This window comes from Lepeophtheirus salmonis, chromosome 2 (genome assembly GCF_016086655.4).
Source record: "Lepeophtheirus salmonis chromosome 2, UVic_Lsal_1.4, whole genome shotgun sequence".
Lineage (NCBI taxonomy): Eukaryota > Metazoa > Arthropoda > Copepoda > Siphonostomatoida > Caligidae > Lepeophtheirus > Lepeophtheirus salmonis.
Window position 1 is genome coordinate 39,276,588 of NC_052132.2, and position 15,271 is coordinate 39,291,858.

Below are 15,271 nucleotides of genomic sequence, written 5' to 3' on the forward strand. Positions count from 1 at the left end.
TTAAGCACACGCAACTTCATACCTTATTTTTCTTTAAAATATTTTATTTTTTCGATAGGTGAAATCCATAAATAAATAAATTTTTGGCTTTATAGAGCAGAGTCCCCGTAGCACTTTTCAAACCACTGCTTAGCTTGAAAAGCATTTTCCCCAATCAAGAAACAGTATAAAATCAAATCATGTTGTTTTTTTTGTTTTTTTTATCCATTGTTTTTGAAAAAACAAAAGTAGCGTTACACTTAGCAATATAACTGAAAAACTAAAGAACAGATTTTAATTAAATTTGACAGCCATCTTTGAAAGTTGGAACTAAAGGACTCTAGGAAAAGAAAGGACACTCAAGGCAAGGAAGGTAGGATTTAGTAGTTCCCAATTCTGATTACCTTAAAGTTAGAGGCTACTACATGTTCCTCCACACACGCGGCCACTTTGAACAGGCAGTCTCCCCTAGTGAAAGAGAAGAATAAGGGCTACTACGTCACAACAATAACACGATACAATAGGTCCGTGTTCGGAACATAGTATTCCTTGTCTTTTAATTGAGTTGTTTATTCTTCCCTTAACCACTCTTTCCCTAGAGTATTTTAGTTGGAACTAACTGAAAATGAGATGAATTTTAAAAAAATAGAAAAAATAGATCCATCTATGTGCAAAGCCCAGTACTTATCAGCCATATGTTACATATAAATTCTTTCAAATTCAAGACATATAAGAAGAATAATCTATTTTTATAGATTATATGTATTATAGCACAAATACCCACGACTACAGCTGACGTTATTTGAAATAGAAAGGAACCTCCACAATAAAACCTTCGTTGCTCTATATATTCTATATGATAGAATCCCACACAACAAATATTCGATATTGGTTTAAAAAGTAGAGAAGCTTGTTTTTTTTATTAGTACTTTATTTTTTCAGCTAATAAAATGTGATTTTCCTCCTATTTCTAATTAAAAGTTGTGTCTGGAGTAGACAGTTGTAGAGACAACTGATAATTGATAAAATAAATTATATACATCGACGTAGTATGTATTTATATAAATAGTAAAAAAATTACTTCTTTATTAAAATATACTGTTGAATGACTAAGATACTTATTATCACGTTATACAATTGACTATGAGCTTAGAAGTCAAAAGCAGTGTTAACTTTGTCAGACTGAACTAAACAAATGTGTTAGTTAATAAATGCCTTTTGATTGACAAAAAAACTCACATAATGTACGTTTATTTTATAAATCAGGGACTTGTATTTAAGCTTTTTTCTTGTATTTCAGAAATATTTGCTTAATTAATATATAGATTATGGATAAAATTTGAATGATAATGAAGTAAGAAACAATGTAGGAATGCAATGTTTCCCTACTATTGTACAAAATTACAATGTATATCGCTGTCAGTTGATGATTTTTCTACTTATTTCCCCCTTATTGGTGCTGTGAACAATTAGTTACTATTGAATAAATTACTATTTTAACTGGTTTCCTAACAAAATTACACCAGGTGGCGTTTAAAATTATATAAAAATCCCCGGTCTCTTCTGGTTAAAAACTACTCCTTATCCCAAGTGCACGCCTTGTACATTAAGACGTCATTAAGCATTCATAAACCAAATTTCAAGTGTTTTGAACATTGATTAGTTGAGTTTGAATGAACTATTTTTATGTTATGAACAATTATCAACAATTATTGAGTAATAACTTCATAGCTGGAAATAATTGGCTAACTATTACAAACTGATTTTGGACGTTTTTTCTGGTTTTTTTAAAGAGGATTTACTGCGAGATGCAACAAAGATATGTATCGTGGTGAAAATTTGTCTATGGCGAGTCAAGCATTTTAAAATAAACCAAGGCACAGAGTATTTTCCTTTCAGGTGTTATTTTCATGAGTTGACTCCTGTATGATTTCAAGGACTGATCCTACCTATATATAACTCAAAAAGAGAATTATTAGTTATATTATAGGACTACAAGCCCAGCCAAATTCTCTTCTCTAAACAAGAAGGAGAAAATTTTCAAGGTTAAAATATTCAATAAGTATTAAGCTCTAGTTTTCTATGAGGTTTTTTAATATAAATTTGATTATACTTTCATGAAGATAGCATATATTACCTAGCAGAATTTAATAAAGCTGAGCATTGACCAACCTTGTGCAATTACTTCCTAGATATCAATAGATTTTTATTGTCATAACGATGGCCACTTTTGTAATTCCAAATAATTTTCGAAATAGTACTTGGAGTTATTGATTTTTTTTTTTTTTTTTAATGCTTTTATAAAGCTGGCATTGATCAAACTTGCACAATTGCTTCCAAAATAATGTGTAAATTTTTAGAGAAGCGGAGAACTGGAAAAGAAACTAAATATATCTTAAAGATAAAATTATCCTAAAAATCTAAATTTTGAAATCGTTTAAATATTTTGGTATTATACAGGATTTTTATTTTAAAGTAATTCATAAAATCTCATATTTCAATTCATTGTAGGTAAATTGTTTAGAATATATACAGAAAGATAAAGTAATATCCAAACAGAAGGCAACTGCCATATGTTGCGGTTTTTCAAACATTTCCTTTCTTTTTTAATTAGAGGTGGCAAGTGGATATAAAAGCTCGACATGTGAAAAAAACAAATTAGACTTTTTAATTTATTGCAAACAAATATATAGAAGCCAACTATTTTTCTGTACAATTTCAAAAAGTATCTCTAAAAAAAAGACGTAATTGAATTCCTTCCTTTGTGTACAAATAAATGGCAACATTTTCAATAAAACGATTATAAAAGTATGTAATGATGAATCTCTCAAAAAAAAAAGGGGAATATGAAGAAATAAAAAATATATATTCCTACTTGGATGAAATATTATTTTGGCTTATTTATGCTCTATATCATGAATTGATTTAGCTATTCATCATGTAAATATACACATATTTTATTAATGTATGTATATTTTATATATATTTATTTCTTTTGCGTACTATTTAAAAGCAACTCTTCAATTACATTACACACATGCTATAACTAAAGAAGGGATCTGTATATAGAAAAAACTAAGTACATTATACCCATTAGAAAAGAAAAACAGTTGAGGCGTGTGCTCTTTCCTCTTTTTTATTCTTTAGTTAATAGGTCATGCATGGAATGTGTTAAAATCTTCCTCTTAAAGAAGAATTCTCGCCTATTTTTGGTGTAAATTGATTTAAAAATTCATAATAAAATAAATAGCTGTATATGAATTTAAATATATTTTGTATATTTTCACTATACTCTTTTTTTTTTTTTTCAATATATATATAGAAAGTTCTCTTTATAGTTGTAATTCATTCCCCTCCCCCAATCAAAAAAAAATAAATAATAATAATATAACAGACGACGGATATTAACTTAATTTAGTAATACTATACACATGTCTTGCTCCCGCCTTCTCCACGCGCTCTTACAAAAGAAACCATCTCTACTGTAGGATAGTAATATGTACTACATCTCTCAACCTTTACCTCAAAAAGAAAAAGAAAATAAGATATTAAATATGTTGGTAGTGAACACGAAAAAAGAGTATTCTAATACTGATCTTTCTAAATTGATCATACTTTATCTGCAAATAATTTCGAGTATCTGACGTAATCACATCTGCTTTATTTTCATCCTTCTTTGGTTCCTAATGATGTCCTTTGTCTGTCAGCAGACCATTACTACAACGGTTCTAGGCAATATTTATTTGTGACATTTTTTGTCATACTTGATTTTTAGACATGTTAAATTTGTGACCTTCTGACATTCAAATGGGCATGTCTAGATGTTACATTGGGTCAATAAAGTAGAATTGCGGCTATAAATTATGCTCAAATTTATACCTTTTAATAGAATAAATACGAACTTGAAATATTATTTAAAATATGTTACAATAAATGCACAATTATATAATCAAAAATTATCGTTCCAATTTCTCTCTCTGATGATTAAAAGCACACTGAACGAAGGAAATCTGAAGGTAGTATTTGAAAATGGGTACAAACGTTCACTAGCCTATATAGCAGGGCTGCAGAGTCGGGACATAGAATGCCAGACTCAGATTCCAACTCCAGTATTTTGAGTTTTAGCGTCTCCGACACTCATTATTATTTTTCAATAATATGTTTCATAGCCAAAATAAGTACTATTCAGTCATTTGAGTCTATTTACTTGCAATATAAATTTAATTTAACATGTAGCAAATAGTTGTACCATGTATTAAGAAAATATTTGGAATATAAGATATTTAATTAGATGATCAAGAAATGAAATGGGTCAATACATAATAATACATTCATAAGTTTCGGAAAATAATTTATGTATTCGTAACCAAGGAACGAAAGTACACACAGCATCTCACTGCAATGTTGCAATTTTCTTTCATGAAATTGACTATTCACAAGTCTAACTCATGAACTAGTACAGCTTGTGGCTATGCTCAACCCAACATAATAATTTAGACTTTATAAGGTTTTGGGAATTGTGATTGCATGGACTATAGAGAACGTTTCAAATTTGTGAAGTAAACTTATAAATTAGTTAACTTAATAAGTTTCATGAATTAATAGTACTTAATACCTATAATTTATAACCATTTAGAAAATAACTTTACGGATACTCAATATAAGCCTAAGATTATAAATAACTTTTGTTTACATAAATTATAAGAGATTTCTTGACTCTGACAGGACACTCCTCCTATATAGTGTACTCATAAAAACTTTTAAATTTATTTGACGTAGACTGATTATCTCATTTTTTTTTTATTGGGCTTTTAATAAAATTTAATACAACAATATAAAGATTAATAAAATAATAAAATACATCAAGAGGGATTGAGATAAAATTAATCATAAATAAATGTTATATTTTAAAATTAACCTACTAGATCAAAGCCCAACCCTTCAATATTAAGAACTAATGTTTTTTTACAGACTATATAAAAATATACTGATGTCTAACATTCAAAATATGAGTACATAAAATATGCAAATGATACAATTAAAACGGGCAAACTAACAAGAACTATGTCTTCGATGTTCTTGTCCTCAACATCAGGTATCTACTTACTAAACATTTATGGGTTGAATAGAACTTAAATGACCATAGTGGGAAAAATCGATCATTGTCTGAAGCGTATTTCTATTCTCTATCCTCGTAATGGGGGATTCTTAAGGAAAAGGATGTGTATCATGCTACAGATGCAATTAAAATTTTTCTCAGTGCGCCAAAGCTTATTGGATACCCAGAAGTGAGGCAGCTAGCTATGTATGCTTAGGTACTAACTAAAACAAAGTAGACAGCCTTAGTTTTTGGGGTCGCCTTTTCCTTCCATTTGGACATTCGAAAAAGAATGTACCTGGGGAAAGTAGTCACTCAAACTAATAAGATCAAAATTCACCAAATAATACATGGCATCTTGCAAATGCATGGATGAGTTAAAAAAATTTCCAGAGTCCTCACACGGAGAGTTGAAGTAAATACATCCCGCCGTAATTTGGAAATGAGCCGTAAATTTCCTATCCTCCTTGACAATTATCTTTTATCATTTTTGTGGCAGGTCAAGCAGATCAATATAAGTTTGACAAATTTTATTTGCATTATGTTGTAAAAGAATGTAAAGTAACATCTTTAAATGCCATGGTATAGCAGGATTTATAATACTTAGCTTCTTTTAGCTAAGGGTAATAAAATTTTACAGACTTAACCCTTCACTCTTGCATTGTTCAAATATCATGGATGGTTAAAATTTCTTTGAAAAGAATCTCAATCTCGAAACTGATTGGGCTATCAAAGGGTCCAAAGAACGCCTTTGTTTAAAAATGGACGATGTCCCCCGTAGAAGGCGAATCATACGTCGTAGAAGCTTTCTGCAAAATTCTTTGTGAGGCAGCCCAGAAAGGAGATATGTCAAACAGAAGGGAGTTAGATAAATCTGTTCCCTATCATAATGTATTCTAGATTTTACTATTAGAAATGAAAGAACGGCATTTTTTCTCAGAATTACAGGATAAATCAATATTTTCTTCCTCTATATTTTAGGTGGAACGTTATCTAACTGAACTAACCCTCCCCCAAGTTGTCTCCTTGGCATTTTTAGATCTTGAATATAACTTCGTTAAAATAACTACAGTAGCCAACCTTCTTCAGCTTCGATCGCCCAATAGACCAATCTTGACTACACGGTAACTAAATAAATCACTGAAGGAATCAACTTTACGCTATGCATGTCTACACGCGTTTGCAAGTTCAATCTCCTTTATTCAGCTATCCTAAGGTTTATAAATCTTTCTAAATAGTTTTTATTTGAAACAGACTCTCCATGTCTTTCCCGACCAATTCCAAGAACCTTAATTTTATCCTTAACCGAGCATCTCTTAATTTCAGAATCCTTCTGAGGAGTCCACTCCCCCAATGGGAGTATTGTTGTTTTCTTTTATTTAATTCCAAACCTGAGAATTTCTGGTATTTTGCAAAGAATTAAAGTAAAATTTCAATCCTCTGCGATTACAAATTCCCTTTCACATGAATAGTTATATCATCAGTATATATGTCAAAAATGTGTTTTTCTTTCAAAAATTAACTCCAAATCTAGAGTACTTGTGCTTAATATCATGAGCAAATTCCTTAATTGCAGCTATAAAAAGAAGAGGAGCCCCCGGGCATCCCTATCTGCAGCTCCTTTGTAAGAAGAATTGGAGCACTTTCAAGACCATCCAAGGTGATTGTAGAGGTCCTAGTATTGGGTTAAAAAAAACGAGTGGGCAGTAATTGCTAAACAAAATAGAGGATTTGTCTATGATAAATACAACCCAACACTTTACTGAAATCAATTTCAATAATACCACCGAACATATTATTCGAACCCAATGATTCTATCAAACATTAAATGTTGCGTGATACATTTGAAATCTTCCTGTTTTCCAAGAAGCCTTTCTGAAGGTCTCCGATCCTTTTTTTTGAGAATCGGCTCTATTCTAAACACGCAGAAATTAAATTAAAATCAAAAGACAAGGGATAAGAGTGCTCTTTCATACTTGACATACATATTAACAAACTTTCTCCGAAAATTATTCTATTATCGTTCTACAAAACTTGAAAATTCACCGTATGGATACTAATTTAACTTCTCTATTGGTAGTTAGCAACTTCTTTTTTACAACTGTTTGATAAATTTTGATATATTTTCAATAATAAGGAATCGTTTAATACTTCACAAGATCTAATTGGAGTTCAACTCCATCAACGTTCGAAACATTTAAGAGGTGTTGGAGCAGTAAAAAAATCTGACAGCTGAATTAAGAATACAGATAATATTTTATGATAGCACACAAGATGTATATATTTAATGGTTTGATTTATCAAAAATTATTTTTATATTAAGAAAAGTATCTTTTGTATTATGTTTTTTAAAGCAAGCTCTGAAGCTCTCTAGTCTTGCCTTCCATTAGTGTTTTGATGTTTGACAAATAAACTTTTATTAAATATTTCTCAATTGGGAATATTTTTACTCACAACTTGCCTTTTGGGACCATAATTAAAGAAATATCAATTTAAATCCTGTATTAATAAATGAGTCACTTATTTCTCAAGCGGGCAAATGTGTCAAATGTACAATTAAGTTTGCGACTTGATTAAAAATATATATTTCCAGTTTTTTTTATCTTCAAACAACACACTTCAAGCCATTTAAAATTTGAAAAAGAACGTTTGAAAACAAAATTGACTGATTTCAAAGGTATGTATCAATTACTTCAGACCTTGTATGGTATCATTCCATACTATTATATAATTGAAGAGTTCGATAAAGAAAAAATAATCAAACGTAATATATAGTGAAGAACATAAAAATATTTGAAGAGAATATATGTTGTTAACATACTTATAATTAAATACTACCATGTCTTGCCAACTACATTTTTTTTTGATGGTGTTAACTTCATACTCGCATTACCTTCCTATGTTTTTTATCGCTGTTGAGTCTGAATTTGAAAGATATGATGCCCGATTTTGGAATCTAAACTTTCAAGAACAAATAATAGAATCTAGTGAAGTAAAATTTTTCTAAAATTATGGGAGAATCTGTTCATTTTTACCTTTATTTGTTGGCTTATTATTAAAATTCAAAATCTTGTCCACTCATCCTAATTATTCTGGCAATTGGCATGCCGTTACTGGTTTTCTTTAACTTTTTCACTCAATCAAATTTATTTATAGACTAAATCTTCAGAATTTTTTTTAATGTTTCTTTCATTGGTCGGATGGAGTTGCACTAATTAAGTATAAATAAACAATTACTACATCTGACCTAGGAATTGTCTTTGAAGTCAATTTACATTAAGTATATGTCATTCTCTCGGAGAAACTTTGTATCGAACCTAGGCACATTAAGTTGACATGAATAACTTCTCCCGAGCGCGTTATCTATTGAGTTTCGTCCCTCCATCAGAATTGTCATGTTCTAATCTACCTATTCTTCGTTCCTTTCCCAGATAATTTGTAAAAACTAACACCAAAGGACTTTGACAGTTAAAATATGATAGTGACCTTTAATTTGTCACAATATTATCTATATATTCCACATTATCCATTATCTTATACATTTACAAAAATTCAGATTCAACATTTATCTATATAAAAAATTTAATCGGAGATAGCAACAACTATCATTGGTATGGAACAGGGGTTCCCAATATATGTAGCAGCATGGGAAACATATTTTATAACAAGGGCAATACAACATAATTTGGTTTCCACACGCCATCCTCTGTGGAGTATAGAGCTTTGACTTCTTCAAAGTTAATTTCCTGGGCCTCAAATATCATTAATTGAGAGCTCCTTGTACCTATATAATAAAGGATGAAAAGACCTATAAATAATTTGCTGAACCATTTTTATAGAAAAAAATGAAAATAAATTTGATTTACATTTTATTTTTTTAAATATTGGGAAAAAATGGTTTTTTACTTTCTTAAATATCACTTAGAAAATGATTTACAATAGCAATAAATATTCATATAAAGTTTGAAATATTCTGCCAGTTCTAAGGAAAAACTAAGATATTCATGTATTTGGAGAAAATAGTTTTTTGGAAGCACATTATCATTATCGTTTTTATGCAAATTATTTAGAAGTGTGGCTATATTTATGGTGGAAAAATAATAATTTGTGAGATTACACTAAGATTTATGACACAGTATTATTGATGTAGTTTATAGCTTAAAGATTTGTTATTAGTCATAAAGGATTATTTAGTGTTGCTTAACTGAGCTGTTTAAATTAAAAAATCATGGAATGTATTTACAGAAAAATGATATTTCAGGAAACAATTATTCTGATTAAGTGAAAAGGTTCTGAAAGTGACACGTAATTATGTAGGCTCAGTAATTGTACATACGTTTTTATCATGACATATTTTGAATATACGAGTACATCATTTAAATCTTCATAAAAACATTCAATATAAAACCTTTTTACTTCATCACATCTTTTTATATTGTTAATCGAATATGAATATTGAATACCAATATTTATTCATCCATTTTCTCAAATCATGCATATAAATGTATACTCACATCTATATTATACCTACAAATTTTATTGAAAATCAATCAATTTTTCCCATTTCAAAATAGCAATTAAAAAACCAAAAACTTTTCAACGCTGCGTTTGGAAACTCCATATTGAGAGATAATTTATTTAACCATCTTTACAATATGTCAAAAGTATTGACACGTGTCTCTTTAGTACTGCCACGATAAAAAATTTGGTATAGTATTTCGATATACTTTTTGGTACATTTTCGACTAAAATTAAAAAAGCAAGAATGTCATGACGGTGAATTCACATGCACTTACGTTTGTTTGGAGTGAGGATCTAGCCCAAAAATTTGATGACGTTTTTGACAAATGATGCATATGTCATCGGCAGGTCAATATTTTTATGGCATATGTGCACAGCAAGTACCAGTTTCAATAGCAATTGAATATAGTACCGTAGTAAATGCATCAGTCTCCCAGGTACACCTATACTGAACAACACAAGTTCTTCATATTTCTTTTTTGAGGTTCTGTGATTAATATGTATGTATATTACAATAAATATGTTATAAAGAATTTCTGGTCATCTTAATTGTGTAAAGATATCTAAAACAGTAAAATCTCTGAACTTGATACAAATTCATTCCGAAAGGAGCATCGAGAATCGATGCAGTCGAGTTTGGGATCAATTTTAACTATACGAATGACTGAAAATGGGCTAATTCCCTTTCAACCATCAAGTTTTTTGCCCTAACATTATCTTTTTCTTTCCTTTTTTTCAAAAAATTCAGGGGGAAAATGCTCAGAGTTAAATAAATAATTTGATTAAATAAGCTCATATTTAATACAATAAATTTGGCATGACAGTTCCTCTTGTAGTTACTAAAGTTCGAGTTCCTTAGAGAGTTCAGCACCTCCAAGACCACAAACTTGACTATTGCTATCAAATCCAGGTGCATTCTTTTTAATGTCAGCATACAAGGTTCGAGCTTTAGTGCAAATAATATCATACCTATATCTAACGTTTTAAAGCCAATTATACATCAAACTACAAATATGTCGACTTCTGAAGAAGCAGAGCTCTGGGGTTCTGCTGTACACAGAAAGAAGCTATATATTTGTATTTATTACTATTCAAGATTATAAAAATATATCCCAGTCTATGCTACACGGTTAGTAAAAATTAGTAGTAAAAGTATTTATTGAAGTCATATTATTGGTGGGCATGTTTTAGGCTACATTAAAATGAATATCACATCAACTCATTCTAATTTATTATAAATTCACTATGAATAATTTTGTTATTAGGCTAATATTTGTCAAACGATGGGCCATGATCCAATAGTATACTCGGGCGAGTAGACAAAATTTATGTTTCGCTTACTTATAAATATATACCAAAATCAAAATAAAATGTTCAATAGTTCACCTGATGAGTTTGATTCATTAATTTGCCCTAAGATTAATCAAATTGAAAAGCACTGCATTAGAAAATACATTGGTAAAGGATTTATTTTTGAAAACGGGGTATTTTTCATGTTCTACAAAATTACTACTAATTATTGTGCATACAGATGTAATTGCTTTTCCTGCATAATATTAGCATATCTAAAAATAACTTAGTTTGTTTTTTGTAATTAGTACTACTGATTACTCAATTTAATTTATTTTTAATTATTTTTTTAACGAGATTATTCTCTTGTAAAAGAAGAATATATCTTTATTGGTATACTTAGTCATTTTTAAGGAAAAAATTGTATTATTTCATGCCAAAACCTTTATTTTAAGCAAAGTTAAATTGCGTGTATTACTTTAAAACTCAAAAAGGGCAGCTAAGAACAGTTGCAGAGGCCCTTTTCTCAATTATGAAAAAGCGATAATTACAAAAATTACATTAAAATTGTATAATCCATAACAGATGATCGTCGGGGAAAAAATTCATAAATTTTGTCATCTTTTTTTCAAATTATTAGATAAAAATTGATTTTGTGTATGAAAAGTATTTTCAATGAAAAAAAATATTTTTGTAATAATTATTCAGCTAGTTTTGATTGAATTTTTCTGTAACTTATATCTTTTAAACTTTTTGCAAAATCTATTTAAATTCAAAATCACTCATTAAGTAAAAATTTGATATATTCTAAGGCTCAATACAAAAACGGCTGTCACAACAAGTGCAACAAATTTCCTCTTATTCTTCCTTGTTATATTTAAGGATGTGAAAATTGTCGAAATCCCGGTAAATGTATATTAAAAAGAAAAGTATATATCACTTACTTAATTTATTTAATATTTATTTAATTTATTCCTATTTCGAAAATACAAACATATCAGGGAACATTATAGAGGGTTGATCATATCTAGGTGTACACACTTCATTTTTTTCAATTTCAAGAGTAGAAATTTAAACAAAAGGCTTTTGTGAGGACATTTATTTAACAACAAAAACTATAAATAGTACTCGGCACAACGTTTATTCAACATCTGAGCTCTCAGCTCTAATATGATCCAAAATCCCTTGGAGACCTTAACTATGTAGTCGTCAGACTCGAGCTTGTTCCACTTCTTCTTGATGGAAGCCTTTAGAGATTAGACACTCCTGTGAGGGTTAGTGCACAAACACTCCTCCAAACGTTACATAGAGTAGTCCAAGGGGTTGCCGTCTGGAGAGGAGCATATTAACCCTGACAATTTGAAAAATGTTTTGCAGGAGAGTAGCTTAGCTTTCATGATGTTGCATTACATCAGCTGCATGCAGTAGGGACGAGAAAGAGAAGGAAATAAACAAAGACATAGGCAAAAATTACAACAAGGACTTACAATCATAACTCCGCTATATATCCTCAGGGTTACTCCGCGTCTTTTATTAGTGCATGCAAATGTTCAATCCAGTTTCGGATACAACAATTGTATGTAGAATGTAGAAGGAAAGAAAATTCACTCTTGAGTTTGCCAATTCGAAAAAAAAACGGGAAGCTAAAAAAACACCCAATTTCCATCACTAGTCATGAACGTCATTTTTCTTATTCACTAGGGTGTATAAACCGGTTTTGTAATTACTTTTAATTTGTGTTCTATAATGATGAATATATTCGTCTTTCCTCACGAAGAGCTATTACTTATCTTTCAATACGAAAGTCGAATATATTCGTCATCGATAGTGAACATATTAATAAATATATGATTTTACTCCTAATGAGCTCATTATAAAAAAAGCCATTAATGATTTTTAATTATTCTTTCAGGACCCCATAATATCAAAGTCTCTTCAAAACTTCGACTCAAGATTGTGATACCTGTAAAAGAATTATAATTTTTATTAATATTATTAATCACTATTATTGTATTTCGCTGTATTTTATTTTTCTTAATTAATTATAATAATTATAGTGAATGGCCCATATTAAAAAACATATATTTGTTGTTTGCATATTAATTAATCATTAATTAAGTGTTTAGTGTGTACATATATAATTATTTTCAAAAAATATGATGTTTTATACAAATACATAGAGTTTAGATTGTCATCATTTTTTTTTTTTTTTTTTGGTGAAATATATATTTACTTCAGCTGTTAATTCTTGTTCATTGAACTTTTAAATAATTTCAGCATCTTTATTATATTTTCTTTACTTTTCTTTCAGCTTATTTTAATGTATTTTCTCTTAGTACAGTCTAAGTTTATAACGATCTAATATTTCAATTATTTGGACTCCAAAACCTCTACAACTCTTTCTTTCAAAATGAAGAAGTTATGTGATTTAATATATTTCTTTTTTGAAGAAACTAAATGTCACGTTAGTAATTTATGGTAGCATTTTGATTGGCACACACTTATTTCTAATCACAAAACTATGAAACTATCATATGGATTTTTGACACATAGCTCTTATTTATGAGAAAAGAACATATGCTAAATTTTATTTTGTTTAAATTAGCTGTTTATGGCGCTTGGTTGAATGTCTATTTTCTATTTTTGGGAACACAGTTCTAAAAAAATATTGAGTGCCTAAGGAAGAATGTACCAATGTTTTTGGGTTTAGAAGTTGAAAAAGCTGTCCGTACTGCTATTAAAATCATTGAAGCTTTCATAGCTCAAGGATAAGGGAAGATATATTTTTGCGGGCTATTTACGCGATTTTACACAATATTTTTGACACTTGATAGGTAGCAGTAAATTACTATAACATTTTTCCAAAATATTCGATCAGTAGTTGGGAACACGTGGTGTTGACAACAATGGAATGAAATGACTTTAACGCATCCAACCAGTGGAAAAGAATAACCACGGTTATGATGATTCGAGCCGATTTTAAGGACAGTGCCAACATGAAAAGTGCTTATGAGAGTATTGCATAGTGAGGATTACAGTGAAGACCATAAGGATCATTTGGTCTTTTTGTTTTGTGTTTTTAGCCCTCAAGTATCAAATATGATTGTCCAAGAACTTAGAGGACTACACCAGCCCTAACATCGTGCCTCCCAACAGCCCCCACTACAATCCCTGTCACTTCGACTTGTGGAGCGTGGTTAAACGGGACACCAACCGAACCTCGTGCAACACGGTGGCCGAGTTTAAGCAGTGCATCATCGTAATTTTCAACAAGTCCCCCAGGTACCAGGTTGAGCGCCCATTCAACAGGTTCAGGTCTAGGCTGGAGAATATCATCGCCACTGAGGGTTCCTACTTTGAGCAGAATTCGAAGCCAGAGGCCATAACTTTCAAATTGTTTTTTTAACTTTTTTATTTAGTAAATTATTAAAGCATTATTTAGTAATTTTTTTGAAATGTGTCCAAAATATTGATAAGATGGATCTAAAGACTATTTTGATGCATACTGCTACTACGTCGATACATATATTGTTGATTGTTTTACTTTTTGACATTTATTTTTTACTTTAGAAGTTGTAAACAGAAAAATAATTTCCAATTATAATGTTTATTTATGTAATTATTTCTTTATCTATTGTGTGCAGGTTTAAATAAATAAAAACCTTGCTAATGAAAATAATAATACAAAAATAGTAGGCAGAACGCTATTTTAACATTTGTTTGTGTCCGTGTTCAAGTGGTCTGTTATTGAATGCTTTTGAGTAGAAAAAAGACAAAAAGCATAATTTTAATATTTGGAAAAGAGAAATAATTGTAAAGGGATGGATTCAATTGTAAATTTTAAGCACTTTCATACAGATAAGGAAAAAAATAACCGAAAATTTACATGGTTTCTTTGAAAGTATTTGTGAGGAAAACAGCATAGCGGTCATGATGTTTTATAACATTAGATGATAGCACTAATGAAAAGAAAGAAATAAACACAGCTCCCAATCTCGTATCTACCGAGTGATACATTAAAATATGAACAATTAGAATTTTAAACTTCAACTAGATATAATTTATTAATTAACAATAATAGAATGTAAACAAAACTAATACTATAAATAGATGTGTTTCTGAGCTCTCTTAGTCATTGATTTAGCGGCAATGATGGATTCCAGGTGGTGGCAGAAGATCTGATACCTGTTGCACATGTAGTCCTCCATCATGGCATCCCAGTGCTGGCTGACAGGGGCTTTGAGAGTCTTGGTGTTTGGTTGACAGACGATGCAGAACTTCCCCTCCACATGCACCCAAAAGGTGTAGTTGAGGAGATTGGAATCAGGGATGTAGGAGGCCAAAAGTGTCCAAAAAAAACAACTCAAATGACCCTTCCAAAAC

At 30.1% G+C, this 15,271-nt stretch overlaps 1 protein-coding gene across 1 annotated transcript in view; it reads left to right on the forward strand.

Annotated features, from left to right (window-relative positions):
- The window catches only part of LOC121113736 (A-type potassium channel modulatory protein KCNIP1-like), a 201,907-nt gene extending 188,774 nt beyond the window's left edge, over positions 1-13,133 (forward strand). The window contains exon 7 of the mRNA XM_071886821.1: positions 12,801-13,133. Within this exon, the coding sequence (XP_071742922.1) occupies positions 12,801-12,848 (48 nt within the window). The 3' untranslated portion in view covers positions 12,849-13,133. The remainder of the gene's footprint in view (positions 1-12,800) is intronic.
- Positions 13,134-15,271: the final 2,138 nt, after the last annotated feature.